This window comes from Mus musculus, chromosome 10 (genome assembly GCF_000001635.26).
Source record: "Mus musculus strain C57BL/6J chromosome 10, GRCm38.p6 C57BL/6J".
Lineage (NCBI taxonomy): Eukaryota > Metazoa > Chordata > Mammalia > Rodentia > Muridae > Mus > Mus musculus.
In genome coordinates this window covers 59,844,297-59,865,066 of record NC_000076.6, presented here as the reverse complement: position 1 = coordinate 59,865,066, position 20,770 = coordinate 59,844,297, and the positions used below count along the sequence as shown (strand labels likewise).

Sequence of the window (20,770 nt, the reverse complement as noted above, 5' to 3'; positions counted from 1 at the left end):
ATAGCAGAAACAAGGTGGGGCACTAGAAGCAATTGAAAAAAATTTTTTTTTTTTTTTTTTTTTTTTTAAATCATGGAGCATTCTTAAGTTGCCCTTAGCAACAGTTTCTAAGATTCCTCTTCTGGTCTCCTAGGATAACAGTGAACCTCGGGTTAAGGAAGCCCAGCCGCTCCCCTGAAGAGTTCTTGTGGGGGGAAGTAAATGTCCCACCCAGCCCGTGGATGGCTTTCTGGAGAAGGGAAACGGGGGAGAGGGTGAGCGGGGATTACTGGGTCATATTTAAGACACACTTACACTGCACCGATGCCTCAGGCTTAGAGCACCCAGCACAGCAAAGCCCGCACTTAAGACTCCAGGCAGAGTGGTGAAGACGGGGCACGTCTCAGCGGAGAGCGAAGCCGGCCTCGTGGAAGGGAGGCATAGAGGAAGTGCCCACCTCTGCTTTCCTGTGCAGGTGTGGGCAGAGGCCCCAGCTCTCTTGCTGCCCAATCACCCCTGGCTGTGTTCTGAGTCAGGGTGGAGTCCCACGCTGAGGCAGACCCTGGAGGTTCTGGAGAGCTGAAGCAGGGGCTCATAGGAGGGAACTTCGGGCCCATCCAGCTCAATCTATCATTTCACAGATGAACGAACAGATGGGGACCGGGCTCAGCACCACTGAGCGGTGGAGCCGAGTCCATCAGACAACACTGTTGCTATGGTTCTCAATGCACATCCAACATACCGGATGCTCATAGGTCTGTGTCAGGGACTGTGTGTGACAGTTCCTCGGAAGCAACACTTCAAAGGAGATGGCACAATGCTACCCTAATGTGCAAACATGTGTCTTTTGTACCTGCCTCAAGTTGCTTGTGACGAGAGAGCATCAGTCTCTGGCTGATGACAAAAAACAAGGGCCCAGAGGAACGGCCTAAAAGAAAGAAAGGACACAGAGCTCTTGCGGGTATTTCCTGCAAAGTGCTATAATTAAAGTGATATTTTACGAGTGTCTTAGACAGAGGGCAGCTAGGCTCTGAGCTGGGTCTGGGCTCCACAGGTCCATAGAGAGGGGATGAGACACAGGGACAGGGGCTCAGCCATTGCTCTAGTGAAGCAGAGTCCCAGAGGAGGCATCGCAGGGAGCCTGGGAGGAAACCACAGAGCTGGGAAGTTCTGGAGAGCTGCTTAAAGCAGCCACTTGGAATCTGGATTCTGCTGGGGGCACAGTGCCTTCCTGGAGCCCCTGGTGGCTAACACAGACCCTCCTCTGGCCAGGCTTCCTGCCAGCTCAGGGTGCCAGGGTCATCTGCATTATCATTCATCACACTTCCTTTCGCCTGCCAGCTCATTTCCAAACTTGCAGCTTAAAAACAGCAGGAGGAAAATGGCAGGGAGTGTTCTTGCTACTATAAATCCACAGCGAGAGACAGATGTCAGAGCAGAGCAGAGCTGCCTCCCTCCCGGGCTGGCCGGGGTTGGGAGGGCTCCTGCACTGACCCACAGGGCACTTGCTAAGGGAGTTAACTAAGGTCTCTACTTTGAAGCCTCAGTCCTGTTTTAGGACCTTCCATCCGACTGCAGACTCAGAGCCTAGCAGAACACTGATGGGGTCAGGGCAGGGTGGAGAGGGAAGCCGGCTGAGCCCAGAGGTTACTCCCAGAAAGATGGGGAGGTGGGCACCACTCCCGATGCATCAGCAGCATGAAGGGCCACTCCAGGGCTTGCAGGGTGCTAAGGTGCAGGAGGTGGGAATACTATTTGGGCAGAGCAAAGTCCCAGGCAGTTTCTTGGGCACATTTCCACATGGCCTGCATGAGGCGGGTGAAGCCCATGTCCTTGGGCTTCTCCAGGCCTCTCATCAGCCGCTGCTTCATGATGGAAACGAACTCCTTGTTGCTCAGCTCCCCATTGCCTGGAGGATGAGGAGACACAAAGGTGTAAGTGGGGACTCTGGGATAAAAGCCACTGAGAAATTCCAGCCCCTACACCCTGTGGGTTCTGCAGCCCAGCACACACTCAACTACTCTCAACCTTAGCTCAGGATGAATCACCCAGCTCCTTCCCTGTTTCTAAACAGAGCCCACAGATGCTTTGAATAGAGCATAAGTCAGGTCTGTGTTGGAACAGAGATGGATGAACCTTGTGCATTGGTCCCTGGAATGCTCCCAGGTTGCAGAAGAGACATCGCAATAATGGGGCAAAGAGAGGACGCTGTGCTGCAGGGGAGCAGTGTGGAGAGGACTCTGTGCTGCAGGGGAGCAGTGTGGCTACTTTCTGTAGCAAGGAATGAGGACCCCTGGGGTGTGGCGAGGCTCCAGTTCAATCTGCTTTTCCTCCTGGGAGGTGTCCCTGTCGCCCTTTACCTGGCCAACCTGCTCATCCTTAGCCTTGGCCCTGGAACCCTTGCTGGTCTGGGCTTATACATCCTTCCCAAGGTGGATTGCACCCCATCTCTTTTTTTCTTTTAATTTATAAAATTCTGTGTGCATAGTGTCTACGTGCATATTCACTCTGTGCGTGGCTGGTACCCGAGGAGGTCAGGAGGTGACAGATCTCCTGGATGCTGTGAACTGAGCCTTTGCCCTCGGTACGAGCAGCCAGTGATCTGCCCTGCCCCTCATTTCTCTTGCTATTCTCAGTACGTGGCACAGGCTCTGGCATCCACTATGTTCTGTAAGAACAGAGCCGCAGCCATCTTCTTTCTAGAGACATTGAAATGTGTGTTCTCACCTACTGGCAACAAACTGTGTGTGTGTTAATATTTTTGCATCTTTTGCCAGGTGTGGTGGCACACGCCTTTAATCCCAGCACTCGGGAGGCAGAGGCAGGTGGATTTGTGAGTTCGAGGCCAGCCTGGTCTACAAAGTGAGTTCCAGGACAGCCAGGGCTACACAGAGAAACCCTGTCTCGAAAAACAAAAAAAAAAAAAAAAAATTTTTTTTTTTTTTTTTTTTTTTTTTGCATCTTTATTTTCCAGAGAAAATGACATGTCTGGGGATCCTCAGGGTTACAATTTGGGAGAACAAATGTGATTGCTGTTTTCATTTTGAAACCCATGTGGTCACTAATTTAAACCCACAGGCAAGGTGGAATCACAGGAAATGGAAAATGTCCTGGGTGTGGTATTACACTTCCTTAATCATGGCGCTCAGTCATGGTGTATACAGTAAGTTCCAGGCTAGCCAGGGTTACATAGAGACACCCCCATCTCAACAAAACAAAACTAAACAAAGAAAGAAAGAAAACAAAAACCCAAAATGAACCCAGAGACGTGGCTAACACAGACTGGGGCCCAGGGTGGTGACTCTCAAGCTCACAATGCCAAGGGCCGACCGCTGTGGAGGTGATGCTGCCATATAAAACTGCCCCACTACAAACAGGATCTAGGACTACAGCAAGGCCGGGTGCACCCTCTCCACTCCACGGGACCCCACTCACCATCACAGTCAAAGAGCGCGAACACCACGTCACACACATGGTCCGAGAGTTCGACCTTCGCCACTGTCCTGGCCACTTGCTGCATGGTCACTGAGGAAAGGAAACGCTGTGTTAGAGCTGTACAGACATCTCTCCTCTTCTCTCTCTGGAAGCTGGCTAAACCACTCAAACTCTGCAGTCATATCTGAGAAAGCAAGGCCGGCTGTGGGGGCGGCACACCGTTCCTTTAGTGCTGAGGACAGTGAGGGAGGAGGATCAAAGCACTGAGGGCAGCTGGGGCCACACAATGAGAACCTGTGTCAAAGCCATGAGCATAGTTCAAGGCCACAGAGGAGAGGCATCGAGCCAGTCTTCAACAATCAAAATGGGCTGTGCGTGTCTCAGTGATGCGGCACTTGAGAGACACGAGACACGCCTGGGTTTAAGTCTCAAAGCCCAGTAGTGAAGAATAAAAGGAAAAAGAAAGAAAGAAAATGAGAATTTAACCTTTATCTACAACTCAGGGTATTTTTGTTTGGTTTGGTTTGGTTTTGGTTTTTTGAGACTGGGATTCTCTGTGTAGCCCTGGCTGTCCTGGAACTCACTCTGTAGACCAGGCTGGCATTGAACTCACAGAGATCTGCCTGCCTTTGCCTCCTGAGTACTGGGATTAAAGACATGTGCCATCGTGCCCTGCGTGGGTCCTGCTTTGCACGTGGATCAGAACTTGGCATCTGAACTCCGGTCCTCACGTGTGCACTGCAGACACTTCATATCGCCAGCCCCGGACAACAGGATGACAAATGTCAAGGAAATGAGCAGGCGACAGGAGGGGCATGGCAGGCAGTGGGAGTGGCAAGGCACCGACAGGAGGGGAAGGGCACCAACAGGAGGCAGGTGCACCTTAGTTCCCAGCCAATCTAGGATCTGTATGGTGAGCTATTTGCTCCACTAGCCCTCTCCCCCTGGTCTGCTCCAGCCATTTCTTTTACCTGTATCCCTTAGATGCCGGGTACTCGGTCTACTAGACCACCACAGAGCCTTTATTTATTTTAATTTTTTTTGGCCTCTGTAGAGAACTCTCTTCTGCCATTTTCCTCCCCCGACATTTACTATGAAATATTAGCAATCATGTGGAATTGGTTTTCCATGAAAGACGAGCCAGGAAGAACTAGGCAATTTCCACTGTCTTCCCTCTCATTTATCCTCACGCTTGGTCTACCTATTGCCTATAAATTATGCTACTGCTTACAGATCAGGCCCAAAGTGAAGTAAACTTGCAGGAAGGAAAAGGGGCTGGAGTGATGGCTCAGTGGTTAACGAAACGGCACTTCGTGCTCTTGCAGAGGACGCAGGTTTGATTCCCAGAACCAGCTGTCCATAACTCTACTCCCAGGGACTTGAAGCCTTCCTCTGATTCCTCGGGTGCCAGGCATACACAGGTACACATACATACGTGCAGGGGATACATCTGTGTACATAAGATAAAGAAAAGGAGCAGGTCCTGCTTCTGCAACGGTAGGCTGTGCGGCCGACCTTTGGCTTAGACTCTGAGAAGCTCTGTGGAGCATTAATGCATGGCTGCGCCGTTTGCTATTTCACACTTTAGCATCAGTTCCCATCTGTCTTGTCATTTTTTTCTGAATTTACTCACTTGCATCTGTCACCTCTGTGTATATTCAGCACGGCCTCCGAGGTCAGCAGACACAGGTATGGCGGGGCAGAACCGTGCTGGGTGTCAGGAGACAGGGCTCTCTGAGTGGCTCTACCCTGACAGCTATCTGCCTGATGGCTTAGGGTTTGCTTCTCTCATATTCAAGTCCGAGGATGCCCGAAGGAGGCCGTTGGGGTTCTTGGCCCACCAGGGACTTCCCTGGTGTTCATTTCAGAGCGGGAGGGTGAGGATGGACGTGGGGTGGAAGTGTCTGGGAAGAGCAGAGGGGCTCGCAGGGCTCTGTTTCAGTCCCCAAAGCCTCGAGCTTGAGAGGGAGCGAGCTGTTCAGCAAGGAGGGAAGAGCTAGTCTCTTCTTCCTGCAGCCTGGGCCACTCTTCAGATCTCCTCCTTCCCAGCCTGTGACTAACAGTGAAGGAGAGGCTGGTGCGGTGTGGAACAAAAAGAACCAGATGTGGTAAGTTCTCATGTGCCAGCGATGAACAAAACTACAGTACCAAGCGTGAGAGACTGAGCCATGCAGGAAGAACTAATCACTGCTAATTTCACTGTGTGGAGGGGAAAGAGGGGGAGGAGGAGGGTAAGGGGGGAGGAGGCTGTCCTCAAAAGCAATTTGCAAGAATAAGCTGCTCTGCACACTCCTCGAAGGAGGAGATGTCCTAAGGAAACTCAGTTGACTTTGGGGGATCCCTTGGGGAGGACAGAATGAGGGTGGAGAAGCGGGTGTTCTCAGACACCGCTATCTGCCGAACTTCTTTCCACTGCCGCAGAGGAGTCTCCAGAAGGATCCGAGAACCTCACGTGGCAGGAGTGGTGCTTTCTGCTGGCCATACCGTTTGCTGCAGGCCACATCAATCTCATGTTTTAACTGCTCTAACTGCCTCGCCGCTCTCTCCTGAGGCTCCTGCTCTCTCAGGTAGAATGCCTGGCCAGTCCTCTTGCGACTCTCAGACTCATTTTTCTCCCCACGACAGCACTCTGCTCCAATAAACCAGTAAGCAATATCCAGGCATGTCAGCGAGAGAGAGCTCTTGACAGTTTCCACCGAGCAGCTCATTAGGCTGGTATTAAGTGCTTGTAGAATGGGGACTCCTAGAGACTACAGCAAGAACATCATTATGAATGCCACCCCTCAAGTGGCAGGGATCGATTATGCCCCATCCCACCTGGAGGGGACGCTGGTGGCCTGGGTACTACCAGGGCTGCTAAGTCACTGTGACTCTTGGGGATGGGAACAGACTTGCTGGGGTGCCCTTTTCATAGCAAAAAGGTCCTTGGAGAGGACCCCAGGGTTATGAAACAGAGCAGCCCAGAACAAACCAACTAGCAGGGAAACTGCCAAACTGGGAACTGTGGGGACTGGTGGGATGACAGCAGATTACAGGCCAAGCTCCTGACAGCCGCTCCCAAGAGTCGGCTCATTCACAATGTCTCCAACATCTCTAAATCACAAAGCTGTAGTTAAACCACAGTGAAGAGGGCTTCCCTAACCCCTGACCCCTGGACCTCCGCATTCCTGGGCAGAACTGTTGGTACTGCAACTTTGGCCTCTCCTATTTGGTGACTGTGATTCTGAAACACATGCTTGGGTCTTCTGTGATGGATAATTTCCCCCTGGCAACCTGATGGTATTTATAATCACCATGGAACCCCGCCCCCACTTCATGTCTGTGAAGATGCTCGCACCAAATGTGGTTGGTATAATTCCATGGGCTGGGGACCTGGACTGGATAACAAGGACACTGTGAACTGGGCATAGAGATCCATCCCTCTCTTCCTGGCTGTGGAGCCGATGCTGCCTCCTGCCACCACGCCTTTCCGGCCCCGACACATTTTACCTCCAGGCTGTGCCCAAGCCAGCTCTTCCTTTCTTCCTTCAATGCCTTTCCCTCTCCTGGGTATGGATGTGAATGTGGCTTGTGCACATTGAATGCTCTGCTCTGTTACTCTCCTTCTTCTCCGGAGGCAGGGTTGCTCATTGAACCTGGAGCTAGGATGGCAGCCAGCAAGCCCCAGCAATGCTGCCTCTGCCCCCACAGTCCTAGGGCAGAAGGTGTATGCCTGGCCATGCCCAGCCAAATTAAAGCCCAGGTCCTGGTGCTCACGCAGCAAGTGATACCACTGGCCATCTCTCCATCCTCTTAGGTTTCTTTTTTCTTTTTCTTTTCTTTTTTCTTTTCTGAAACATGGTTTCTCTGTGTAGCCCTGGCTGTCCTGGAACTCACTCTATAGACCAGGCTGGCCTTGAACTCAGAAATCTGCCTGCCTCTGCCTCCCAAGTGCTGGGATTAAAGGCATGTGCCACCACTGCCCGGCCCTCTTAGGTTTCTTTAGGCAAGTATTTTGTCACATGGATTGAACAAGTAACTAATATAGTCTTCTGGGGGATTTTTTGGTTCTGGTTTGACATAGAAGTCCTAATATCTTTGCAATTGCCAAAGTATATCTTTCTTTGTGTTCCTGAGACGACTGAGCTGACAGCACACAGGCAGGTTCAAGAGGACTGTGGATCACAGGAAAGACCAAGTCTGGTTGGGGTTTTCCAGCTCTGCCCTCTAACCTGTTGAGCTGGTCACCAACAGCTAAGGGGTCAGCCAGTCATGCTGTATGCCGATGCCCTCTAAGATCCTTGGAGCACAAGCTTTGGCAAGCTTCCAGACTGTTGGCACATAGAGGTTCCTGGAGTGTGCCCTGGGCGGGTACAGAAGTTCTGGGCTCCTCCCCGACCTCTCCCCATGTATCTGTAACCTTTACGATAAGCCAATAAACCCAAGTGCTTGCTCCAGTGCTTTGAGTCTCTCACAAATCAACTGAACCCAATCCCATCAGGAGCTGGCTGGACAGAAAGCAGCTCAGATAAGACAACCTGGGGCTGTGACTAGTGTCTGAAGGCAATGGGCAGCCTCAGAGATGGAGACCCCACCCCACTGGTACTAGACCTGATACTAGCTCCGGGAGAGGCATCACAATGAAAGAGAAAGAACAGGCAGGGTATCCAGGTAGAATTGACTGCTTGCATGATGCCGGAGAAATCCTTACACCTTTTCATTTTTATTCATTTATTTTCCTAGACAGGTGTATTAGTCAGGGTTCTCTAGAGTCACAGAACTTATGGATAATCTCTAAATAGTAAAGGAATTTATTGATGACTTACAGTCGGCAGCCGAATTCCCAACAATTGTTCAGTCGCAGCTGTGAATGGAAGTCCAAGGATCTAGCAGTTACTCAGTCTCACGCAGCAAGCAGGCAAAGGAGCAAGAGCAAGAGCAAGAGCTAGACTCCCTTCTTCCAATGTCCTTATATTGTCTCCAGCAAAAGGTGTAGCCCAGATTAAAGGTGTGTTCCACCACACCTTTAATCCCAGATGAAAGGCATAGCCCAGATTAAAGGTGTGTTCCTTAACTCGGAGATTCAATCTTCTGGAATCCATAGCCACTATGGCTCAAGATCTTCAAACCAAGATCCAGATAAGGATCTCCAAGCCTCCAGATAAGGGTCACTGGTGAGCCTTCCAATTCCGAATTGTAGTTCATTCCAAATATTGTCAAGTTGACAACCAGGAATAGCCACTACAATCCACCCCTTGTCAACTTGACACAAATAATATCTCATGTTCACATGAAACAATAACAAGGTTGTAAATACACCTAACATGATATAACTATCCCTCGTACAATCGCAAACGCATTAGTAAATTTACAATGGGCATTCATATTACTTTATAATCCTCGTTTCTGCAACTGGTTACGTGGCCTTAATTGGTATTTATAACTACCTTCCTCTACTACCCATTCTGTATTTCCTTCACCTTCAGCCAGCACCTCAGCAGGTCTTGGCTCTTTTCCTGGAGGATTGACCCATACCTTCATTCCTGATGGGTCTGCGTCCTTTGTCATCCTGCTTGGATTAGGCTGTTGTAGTTTCCCATTGACTTTAATCACAGGACATGGTAGTACTAAGAGACGCCCTAAGGGATCTCCTGCACTCCAGACATAATCTTGCTTACCACCATTGTGAAGAGGTAATCCAATTTCCCCATGGTAATCTGGATCTATCACCCCTCCTAACACTGTTATTCCTTTTTTAGCCTGTTGGTTTAAGGGCATTAGAAGCCCAAAATGACCAGGGGGAAGTCTGAGCTTCCAGTTCAATGAAATGTTTGTTGTAGCTCCTGGTAGGAGCACTCCCCTCTCTGGAGCCAAAACTTCTAAGCCAGCAGAACCTAGAGTTATGGGGACAGGAAGCAAAAATTTTCCTAGAGGGTCACTAGGAGTGATAGTAAGTGGAACTATTCCGTTTTCCACCCCTTGATTCCTGGACCCATGAATCCTGGCTATGGGTGAAACTGTACCATATATCGAGCGCTGATTCAAAGCATATACTGCCTTCTGAAGAACTCTGCCCCAGCCTTCCAAGCTGTTACCACCTAATTGGCGCTGTAACTGCGTCTTCAAAAGGCCATTCCATCTTTCTATCAGCCCAGCTGCTTCAGGATGATGGGGAATGTGGTAAGACCAGTGTATTCCATGATCGTGGGCCCACTGTCGTACTTCTCTGGCTGTGAAATGAGTTCCTTGGTCAGAAGCAATACTGTGTGGAATACCATGACGATAGATGAGGCATTCTGTCAGTCCCTGAATGGTGGTTTTAGCAGAGGCTTTACGTGCAGGAAAGGCAAATCCATAACCAGAATAAGTATCTATTCCAGTAAGAACAAAACGCTGTCCTTTCCACGAAGGAAGTGGTCCAATGTAGTCAACCTGCCACCAGGTTGCTGGCTGGTCACCTCGAGGAATGGTGCCATATCTGGGGCTCAGTGTTGGTTTCTGCTGTTGGCAGATCTGGCAATCAGCAGCAGCTGTAGCCAGGTCAGCTTTGGTGAGTGGAAGCCCGTGTTGCTGAGCCCAAGCATAACCTCCATCTCGACCACCATGGCCACTTTGTTCATGTGCCCATTGAGCAATGACAGGGATGGCTGGGGAGAGAGGCTGACTGTCCACAGAACGGGTCATCTTATCCACTTGATTATTGAACTCCTCCTCGGCTGAAGTCACCTTTTGGTGAGCATTTACATGGGACACAAATATCTTCACATCCTTTGCCCATTTGGAGAGATCTATCCACATACTTCTTCCCCAGATGTCTTTCTCACCAATTTTCCAATTGTGATCTTTCCAAGTGCCTGACCATCCAGCCAATCCATTGGCTACAGCCCATGAGTCAGTGAATAATCGTACATCTGGCCATTTCTTCTTGCAAACAAACTGTAATACCATGTGTACTGCACGAAGTTCTGCCCACTGTGAAGATTTCCCTTCACCTGTGTCTTTCAAGGTTGTCCCAGAAAGGGGTTGTAATGCTGCAGCTGTCCACTTCTGGGTGGTGCCTGCATAACGTGCAGAGCCATCAGTAAACCAGGCTCTAGTCTTCTCCTCTTCGGTCAGTTGATCATAGGGAACACCCCATGAGGCTATAGGTGCATGCTTGGCAGCAGATGGCATTGTAACAGGAATAGAAACCATAGGCATTTGAGCAACTTCTTCATGTAACTTGCTTGTGCCTTCAGGACCTGCTCTGGCCCGATCACGTATATACCACTTCCATTTGATAATAGACTGCTGCTGTGCACGTCCCACTTTATGACTTGCAGGGTCTGATAGTACCCAGCTCATGATGGGTAGTTCAGGTCGCATAGTAACTTGGTGTCCTATTGTCAAACGTTCAGTTTCCACTAAGGCCCAATAGCAGGCCAAGAGCTGTTTTTCAAAGGGAGAATAGTTGTCTGCAGATGATGGTAGAGCTTTGCTCCAAAATCCCAAAGGTCTTTTCTGTGATTCACCTACAGGGGCCTGCCAGAGGCTCCAAACAGCATCTCTATCAGCCACAGACACCTCAAGTACCATCGGGTCTGCTGGGTCATATGGTCCAAGTGGTAGAGCAGCCTGCACAGCAGCCTGGACCTGTTGAAGGGCCTTCTCCTGTTCCAGGCCCCACACAAAGCTAGCAGCTTTCCGAGTCACTTGGTAAATAGGCCTAAGTAACACACCCAAGTGAGGGATGTGTTGTCTCCAGAATCCAAATAGGCCCACTAAACGTTGTGCTTCTTTCTTGGTTGTAGGAGGGGCCAGGTGCAATAACTTATCTTTCACCTTAGAAGGAATATCTCTGCATGCTCCACACCACTGGACTCCTAAGAATTTCACTGAGGTAGATGGTCCTTGAATTTTGGTTGGATTTATTTCCCATCCTCTGATACGCATATGTGTTACCAATGAGTCCAAAGTGGTTGCTACTTCCTGCTCACTTGGTCCAATCAGCATAATGTCGTCAATATAGTGCACCAATGTGATATTTTGTGGAAGATCCAAACGATCAAGATCCCTTCTAACTAAATTATGACACAGGGCAGGAGAGTTAATATATCCTTGAGGCAAAACTGTGAAGGTATACTGTTGGCCTTGCCAACTGAAAGCAAATTGCTTCTGGTGGTCCTTATGGACAGGTACTGAGAAGAAGGCATTTGCCAGATCAATAGCCACATACCAGGTGCCAGGAGATGTGTTAATTTGCTCAAGTAACGAAACTACGTCTGGTACAGCAGCTGCAATTGGAGTTACTACCTGATTTAGTTTTCGATAATCAACTGTCATTCTCCATGATCCATCTGTTTTCTGCACTGGCCAAATAGGAGAGTTAAACGGAGATGTGGTGGGAACCACCACCCCTGCATCTTTCAAGTCCTTGATAGTGGCAGTAATTTCTGCAATTCCTCCAGGAATACGATACTGTTTTTGATTCACTATTTTCTTTGGCAGAGGCAACTCTAAAGGCTTCCATTTGGCCTTTCCAACCATAATAGCCCTCACTCTACAGTTCAGGGAACCAATATGAGAATTCTGCCAATTTCTGAGTATATCTATCCCAATTATACATTCTGGAACTGGGGAAATCACCACAGGATGTGTCCGGGGACCTACTGGACCTACTGTGAGTCGGACATCAGTCAAAACTCCATTAATTACCTGCCCTCCATAAGCCCCTACTTTAACTGGAGGGCCACAATGTTTCTTGGGATCCCCTGGGATCAGTGTCAACTCAGAACCAGTATCCAGCAGACCCCGAAAAGTCTGATTATTTCCTTTTCCCCAGTGTACAGTTACCCTTGTAAAAGGCCGTAGGTCCCTCTGGGGAAGAACTGGAGAAAGGGTAACAGCAAAACCTTTGAGTGTCTTATCAAGATCCTTCCTCAGAGGAACCTGGCCACCCCTTCATTCAAGGGGTTCCGGATCTGCAAACTGTCTCAAGTCTGGAAATTGATTCACTGGCCGAGATTGCTGTTTACCACGATCTAATGTAGCCTTTCTTTCATTTGTTTGAGAATTTTTCTGCTTATACAGATCAAACAAATATGCAGTAGGCTTCCTATGTATTTCATTCCTGGAAACACCATGATTGATTAGCCAGTACCAAAGGTCCAAGCGAGTCATGCCATTATAAATTTCACCTCTCCTGTGCTGACCATTACTGGGTATGTTATTATAAACATTCTTTTGTCTACGCTGTCCATTATAATAACTAGGATCACCTTGTCTCCGGCGATTCAATGCTGCCACCTGGCCCTTGTTACCTCGGGATCCAACTAAACCCAGTGAATTTAATTCATCTAATTGAGCAGAAGCATCTCCAATGCTAAGATCTGGCACAAGGAAAAGGGAAAGAACAAAACCCTTCAAATGTGCTGGTGCCCCTCTCACCAATTTGCGTCTTATAGAGCTGGTGAAAGGCATATCTTCTGGACCTTCCCATTGTGGACAATTATGCTTTACACAATATATCCACTCTAGCATTGCAATTTCCCTAAGTCTTAAAATCCCTTCATCAACACTAAGCCACGGAATATCAGGCATCTCCAAGTCATTTCCAGTAGGCCATCTTTTGATAAACACCTCAGCCAACCATTCAAACAAACTTTTGACACCTTTTTTAACTATGCGAGCTTCCGTATTAAACCTAGAATCTCTACTCAGAGGACCCATGTCAATAAACTCAGCCTGCTCTAGTTTTATGTTCCTTCCACCCTTATCCCACACCCTTAAAATCCATTCCCACACATATTCACCAGGTTTCTGCTTGAATGAATTAGCAAACTCATTAAGCTCCTTAGTAGTGTAGCGAATTTCCTCATGGACTATACTTTCTACCTCCCCTCTAGGAGCCTGTTTTGCTTTGAGTCTGGTTACAGGTCTAGAAGAAACTATTGGTGGGCCGTGAGCAGACTCTGCAAAATTAATTTCCTCATGTGGGGAAGGCATTATTTCAAGAGGTGGGGCTGAGGGTACTACTTCCTCAGGTGGGGCAAACCCTTGAGAATCTGAGGATTCAAAATTCTCAGCTTCAACATGGTCTTCCCACACATCCCCGTCCCATGTTGTAGGATCCCATTCTTTGCCAATTAGAGCCCTTACTTTAACTGTCGACACACTCTGAGGCTGAGACTTGAATTTTCTCTGTAGTTCAGCCAACCTTACAATGAGAGTTTCTGTTTGATTTTCTGCAACTTGAGCTCTATTGCTACAAGAGAGAAGATTCTCCTCAAGGACACACTTAGCAACTTTTAGATCGTTTACTTGTGTCTGGAGCCTTTCGATTTTATCACACAACTCCTTCCTTTCATTCATCATTTTTTCCACAGATACTAAGAGCAGCCAGCCAGTAAAATCATTTTTCGATTTTTTCCCCATCTTGTAGAAAGCTTTGTGCACTGAATCACCTAATTCATTAAGAAAATCAAGGGCATTAGCTTCTTTAAGTTCGGAATATAGTTTCAACCATGGGTCTTCAAAATTCTCTGAGCTCCCAGGAGGGAGAGAATCTGGAGAGGTTTCAATATTTGAAAGTGCTGGTGGATCAACAAGCCAATTCCAGTATTTTAAAAGATTCATCCTTGTACTTCTGTTACTCTAGAACCACTCCTGGTACCAACTTCTGTATTAGTCAGGGTTCTCTAGAGTCACAGAACTTATGGATAATCTCTAAATAGTAAAGGAATTTATTGATGACTTACAGTCGGCAGCCGAATTCCCAACAATTGTTCAGTCGCAGCTGTGAATGGAAGTCCAAGGATCTAGCAGTTACTCAGTCTCACGCAGCAAGCAGGCAAAGGAGCAAGAGCAAGAGCAAGAGCTAGACTCCCTTCTTCCAATGTCCTTATATTGTCTCCAGCAAAAGGTGTAGCCCAGATTAAAGGTGTGTTCCACCACACCTTTAATCCCAGATGAAAGGCATAGCCCAGATTAAAGGTGTGTTCCTTAACTCGGAGATTCAATCTTCTGGAATCCATAGCCACTATGGCTCAAGATCTTCAAACCAAGATCCAGATAAGGATCTCCAAGCCTCCAGATAAGGGTCACTGGTGAGCCTTCCAATTCCGAATTGTAGTTCATTCCAAATATTGTCAAGTTGACAACCAGGAATAGCCACTACAACAGGGTTTCATTGTAAAGCCCCAGCTGGCCTGAGCTCACAGAGACCCTTCTGCCTCTGCCTCCTGAGTGCTGGAATTGAGGGTCCCAGGAAAGAGACAGCTTAGGTTCTCAAGGATCACAGGTGACCTTTCTACTCATCTTCCCAGGGACCTACATCCACTTAAGGTTGGGATGGGGGAGATTCGGCAAAATCCTGCCACTCAAAATCTGCTGCCCTTTGTTCTGACAAGTCTGGGCAGCGTCTGAACTGTTCCAGGTGCATCTGGTGTGGTCCATGACTGGTCACCTCAACAGTGGAAAGACTCATGCTAAGTTTCTGTGATAAAATAATACGTCAGAAATTAGGTTACATAAAATTTACCATGCACTCAGGCCACTCAGAATGATAAAATTCACAGGTCCACATAAAACCACAGGCTCTTAGAGCCAGAAGACACAGAGACAATGAGAGACCCAGGGACTTAAGTGACTTGCCAGGGTCACAAAGCTAGTGGCTGCAGAGCCTACATATTCCACTGTTCTTTCCCTATACACATTTGGCCTCTCACCTGGATGGTACCAGTTCCTTTCCACCTCTGTCATCCTAAAGGGACAGAGTCCAGATAAAAGAAAAGCCAAGTTAGGGCACCCTCAGTGCCTTGTGTCAGGGAGGGGTGACAGCCAGGACTGGGGGTTGGCGGTACCCAATAGACCACGGATCTGACTGTGTTCTGCAGTGAGGGTCACACGTTGTGCCCTTGGAACACACGTTGACAACTGAAGTGACAACTAAAAATGTGTAGGAGGACAACAACCTCATGAAAAGCACAAGTCACAGAGGTGGCCCAGGGTGAGGGGCGGGCGCTGTTCTCCATGCGACCCAGTTAGAGCTGCTTGTCTCTTCCCCCTGTGAAGGTGTGTGGAAAGGTGACCCTGCGGGTTACGGTGATGTCCTGAGCTGGTCTGTCATGTGATTAGTCAGTCATGCCCTACTGGACTGCAGGGGAGAAAATTAAAAAGCTGGCTTGTGCTTGCCAAGGTGAGGTGGGGGGAGGGGACGATACTTCAGCCCTGGGAAGGCTTGCTTCTACACAGGAGGGGGTGGGGGGAGGGGGGAGTGAGGGGAAGATGGGGGTCCTTTCTTGAATGTGTCTTTTTTCTGTTTTGTAACTTCTAAGCCACCCTGGCAGCTGGAACACACACACACACACACACACAGACACACACACACACATTCTGACACAGTTTTGGGGTGACTGGTGGGGAAAGAACTAAGATTCAGGAGAACTAAGAGCAACACAGCCAGCGCCTTCACAGTAAGAGGACAACGCCTGCTCTGTGTGGTACTGGCTCTGCATGGTACAGGCTGCTGACAACCTCTGTGTGATCAGGCGGCCTGCCTGTCCGAGGTGACACAGTCGGCCCCACCCGCTAGCTGACACTAAGTGCTACCTACCAAAACCAAGCGCAGCTCAGATGAGCCACAGTGGGCTCTTTGCTTAAACTGGCTCGGGCTGACTTAGTTGTAAGGTTTATTGCATTGTACAGTGCTGTGCTTAGCTTTACTGAAAATCCTATCACATCGTGTCTAAAAATGGAAGGAGTTTATTTTATTTTATTTTATTTTTTAAAGATGTGTTGTTGGGCGATCTCAGACTGCTGGGCTCCTGTGACCATAGGCATGTCCTACCCTGCCTGGCTAGGCAGTTAATGTTTTCAGGTGAAAGGCTACGGGACAGACATACCAGAGACAGTTCCAGAGTAGAAGGGGCCAGCCCGGACACTGCTAAGGAGAAGAAATACCTGGTGTGCTGAGCCACACAAGCGCTCTGTGTCTGGGAGGAGACTGCTTCCGGTTTGTGTGGTTTGTGAGAGCGTGGGACGTGGGGTGGTGAGGGGCAGGGATGGGGAGGTCAGTGATGTCAGTATGGACAGCAGGAGAGTGCAGAGGCCTCACTCAGATCTGGAACTATGGTGCAGAGGGACAGGCATACCAGGAGGGATTTCATCAGAGGCCAGTCACACACTGAGACCAGACCAGGGTCTTGCCAGGGTAACCTCAAATTCAGCTTCCTGGATCCGCCTGCCTCAGACTTCTTTTCTTTTCTTTTTTTCCTTCTTTGAGACTTTTTTCTGCATAGCTCTAGCTGTCCTGGAACTCACTCTGTAGTCCAGGCTGTCCTGAACTCCCAGAGATCCACTGGCTGCTACCTCCCCTAGTGCTGAGATTAAAGGCCTACACTGTCTGGCTTGCCTCAGCCTTCGGGACCCTGGTGTTAGAGTTGTGAGCCACTAAGCCTGGTTAGGAAATTATTTCTGGTTAGGTAATGCCTTCTTCACTTATTTCAAAATTCTGACGGTGTAGGAGCGGAGTCTTGCTCTCAGCTGTGGGCAGTGGTGCCTTTACCGCTGAGAGGCCACCAGCAGTATCTCTCTCAGACACATGCACATAAAAGACTCTCTTCTTCTTCTTCTTCTTTCCCTCTTTCCCTGAAAAGGCTCATTCAGCACCTCGGCTGAAAAATATTTCCATCCCAGAGCACAAACAGCATCCCGGAGCAGCTGCAGAGTGAGCCTCCCAGGACAGGACGGCTGTAGCATCCTGGAGATGGCCGTATCCTGTGTTTTGCTCCTGCTCTCTTCTACCCTCTATCTGCAGGGGGGCTCCTTCTGTATAACACTGTACTCTTGATGGACTGTGATGCTTGCTCCAGTGAAGGCTAACACCGATGGCTATAGACACGTTATAATTCAGTGTGTCGAAATTACCTGGAAGACTCTCGCTTATTTTCATAGGCTGCTCACGGTAGTAAACCTTGGTCTCCAGGAAGCAGATAGGGTGTGTGTGTGTGTGCACATGCCTTCAGAGGCCAAAGGCATCAGATAGCTTTGGAGCTGGAGTTTCAGGCAGTAGTGAGCCTCTTAATTTTGGGTTCTGGGAATCAAACCCAGGTCCCCTGCAAGATTTTTACAATCTCTTTATTGCTGAGCCATGTCTCCAGTACCTAAAAGATTTTTTAAAAAGCATGTATTTAGTGTGTGTGTATGTGTGTGTGTGTGTGTGTGTGTGTGTGTGTGTGTACAGAGGCTGAAGGACAACTTGTAGGAATTGCTTCTCTCTTTTCTACTGTGTGGGTGGTGGGGATCGAACTCATGTCATCGGGCTTAACAGCAAGTGCCCTCATCTGCTGCGCCATCATGTTGACCCATACTTCTTGTCACCTTTCTTTTCTGGTCTGTTCCTCAGTGGACTATAATGTCGGCTGACTTGAGTGCTGGCAGCTTACGCTCCTCCCAGTCTCCAACCAGTAGTCACGATTCTCTAAGGCATCTCTCCTCCTCAGGGTGCCTATGAGTTTTACAAACCCATCATATATGCACAGTGATGTGGTCAAGGCAGGGTCAATCTTTAGAATGCTGAGTGACTTTAAATTTGAGAAAATAAATCAGGTCTTTGCATGGAAAATCCCTCATGAAGCAAACATTTATTTTGGATTTTGAGCTTCCTTGCCTACACTGTGAGTAATTTTACTTTAAAAATTAATGACTTTGTCTTAAGACAGTGGGATCCTGGTCAGCATTTCCTTCATAGAACAAGGTTTTTACAACATACAGGGATGAGCAGGGGGCAGGGGACTGCCTGCCTGCTTTTCACGAGCTGCCAGAGTTTATCAACTGAAGCTCCTTTAAGTTCTAATCCCCTCCCACTACATGTCTGTAACACTCCTACCTCCACGGTCCGCCTAGGCTGTCTGCAGGAGCCTTGCTTTGAATTTTCTTCTCTTTCTGTTGTCACTTAAAAGTGTTGAACATCTTTTAAAACAACTAAAAATCTTGCATTATTATAGGTGTGTGGGTGTTTTCTCTGCATATGTGCCTATTGTGTACATGCCTGGGCCTAAGGAGGCCAGAAGAGGGCGTCAGATTCCCTGGAACTAGAGCTACAGATGCTTGTGAGCGCCCACACCAGTGCCGGGAGAGAGGAGCAGTTTCTCCAGCCTGGCATCTCTTTCCCTTCTTCTTTCCCTTCCTTCTCACTTTCCTTTTTATGGTTTTCCGAGACAGGACTTCTCTGCATAGTTCTGGCTGTCCTGGAACTCACTCTGTAGATCAGGCTGGCCTCAGAGATCCGTCTGCCTCAGCCTCCTGAGTGCTGGGATTAAAGGCGTGCACCACCACCGCCCAGCCTGGAGTCTCTTTTCTAATATCCCAGCTCACTCTGATCACCATCATTACTGACAACACAGGTGTGAAGCTCTGACCCTCAGTTTCTGCCCTGGTTTGTACCACACTAGCTGTGATCTGGGCAAGTCATTTTCCTCCATAGTGAATGACTTTACTGTTAGGAACAATAAAGTAGGAGTTTAATCAAAACGATTTCTAAACTCCCTTCCACTCCTAAAACTTTATGACAGCCAAGTTGTTTCCTTTTCCTTTTTAATGATCTAATAGCGTCAGTCAGTTACAATGTCCATATCTCAAGGAGCCTACAAAGAAGAAACGAGGGGCTGGGGAGCTGGCTCAGCAGTTAGGAGTGTGTACTGCTCCCCAGAGGACCCAGGTTCAGTACCAAGGGACCGGATGCCGTCTTTTGACTTCTGTGGGCTTACACACACACACACACACACACACACACACACGCACGCACGCACGCACGCACACACACACACACACACACACACACGCACTCTCTCTCTCTCTCACCTACCTCCCTTTCCTTATATGTGCCCCATACCCATATCTTTTAAAGTCTAAAAAAAGGATAAAACTAGCTGGGCAGTGGTGACGCACATCTTTAATCCTAGCACTTGGGAGGCAGAGGCAGGTGGATTTCTGAGGTCGAGGCCAGCCTTGTCTACAGAGTGAGTTCCAGGACAGCCAGGGCTATATCTGGAATTACTGGTTGGTGTGGCACACAGACTGCTGAGTTACCCCAGCATCTCCATCTTGTTTAATGGAGGCAGGCCTCTGAATATGACATAACACACCTGCTGTTAGGTTAGTTTACATGGCAATGGTGATAGGCAGGTCACTCTCCTGACCTCTTTCTACAGGAATCTACTGTAGCAATTTTAGAAGAAGGGAGTGGCTGGACCGAGAACTGTTACATGGCTGGACCGAGAACTGTTACATGGCTGGACTTGCTGTGGCCCATGGAGAATCAATAGCCAGCAGGAGAAAGATGACTCAGTCCCACATAGAAATGAACAGGATTCTGCTAACAACTGAAAACCTTGATTGCAAGCCCCCTTAAGGTCTGAGCAGAGGGGCTGCAGAGGTGGCTCAATGGTTAAGAGTACTGGTTGCTCTTCCAGAGGATCTAGTTCTAGGACCCAAGTTCGAAACCCAGAACCCCACATGGCAGACCGCAGATCACAACAGTCTGTAGCTCCAGTTCCAGGGAACCCCCAACCTCTGCAGGCACCAGACATGCATGTCATGTGTAGACACACATGCAGGACATACACAAAAGCAAACTACTCAGATCACATAAAATAAAAATAAATCTAAAAAACCAACCAAAACTGCACAAAAAGATCTGAGCAGGGGCTCCAGAGGCAGCACCCAGGCTCTCAACCACCCCAGTCGCTAGTCACCAGCGACTATCAGTGTATTTCAGCTGCAGCACTGGCCTTTATTGCTCAGAAGCAAGTAGAGCTGGCCCGTGGGCACAGTTTATGACTGGGAAAGTCCCAGGCTCCTCAGGTCACACTTTATTTATAGCTGCCCTCGATTTTTCGCTGTGCTATTCCTTTGCGCAACTACAGCGCCTCACTGCTCAAATGAGATTCGGGAGAGGCACTAGCCGAGGTCTAATTAAGTTTTAAATTTTCTAACAAGGAAATAAAAGCCCCCCCCCCCGCCCTTTCTTTTGGGAATCTGACAGATTTTCTCTGACTTTAAATTTATCTGATAATTATAAATTAGTCCACTTTCACCTGGATTTGCGCGTAACTCTGGGCTGTAACAAGATGGCTAATGTTCACTGCCATCACTACTGGAGTTAGTCACCTAGGAGACACACCTTTGGGCATGTCTGCGAGAAGGCCTAACTGAGGAGGAAGACCTATTCTGAAGGTGAGGTGATCCAATAGGTTGGGCCAGAAAAAAAAGTCAGAAGAGGAGAAAGCGACCTGGGCAGCTGTGTTCATCTCTCTGCTGCCTGACAGTTGACCGATGTGGCCTCTCCTACCACCCCAGCTGGAGCCCTGCAGCCCCTCCGACCGCCCCAGCTGTGATG

The 20,770-nt window shown here is 48.6% G+C and overlaps 1 protein-coding gene across 4 annotated transcripts in view; it reads right to left on the bottom strand.

Annotated features, from left to right (window-relative positions):
• Nucleotides 1-932: 932 nt before the first annotated feature.
• The window catches only part of Micu1 (mitochondrial calcium uptake 1), a 161,572-nt gene continuing 141,734 nt past the window's right edge, over nt 933-20,770 (bottom strand). For all 4 annotated transcript variants that reach the window (NM_001291442.1, NM_001291443.1, NM_001359267.1 and 1 more), the window contains 2 exons: nt 3,415-3,504; nt 933-1,888 (listed from right to left, as the gene is read on the bottom strand). In NM_001291442.1, coding sequence (NP_001278371.1) covers nt 1,731-1,888; nt 3,415-3,504 — 248 coding nt within the window. In that variant the 3' untranslated portion in view covers nt 933-1,730. The remainder of the gene's footprint in view (nt 1,889-3,414; nt 3,505-20,770) is intronic.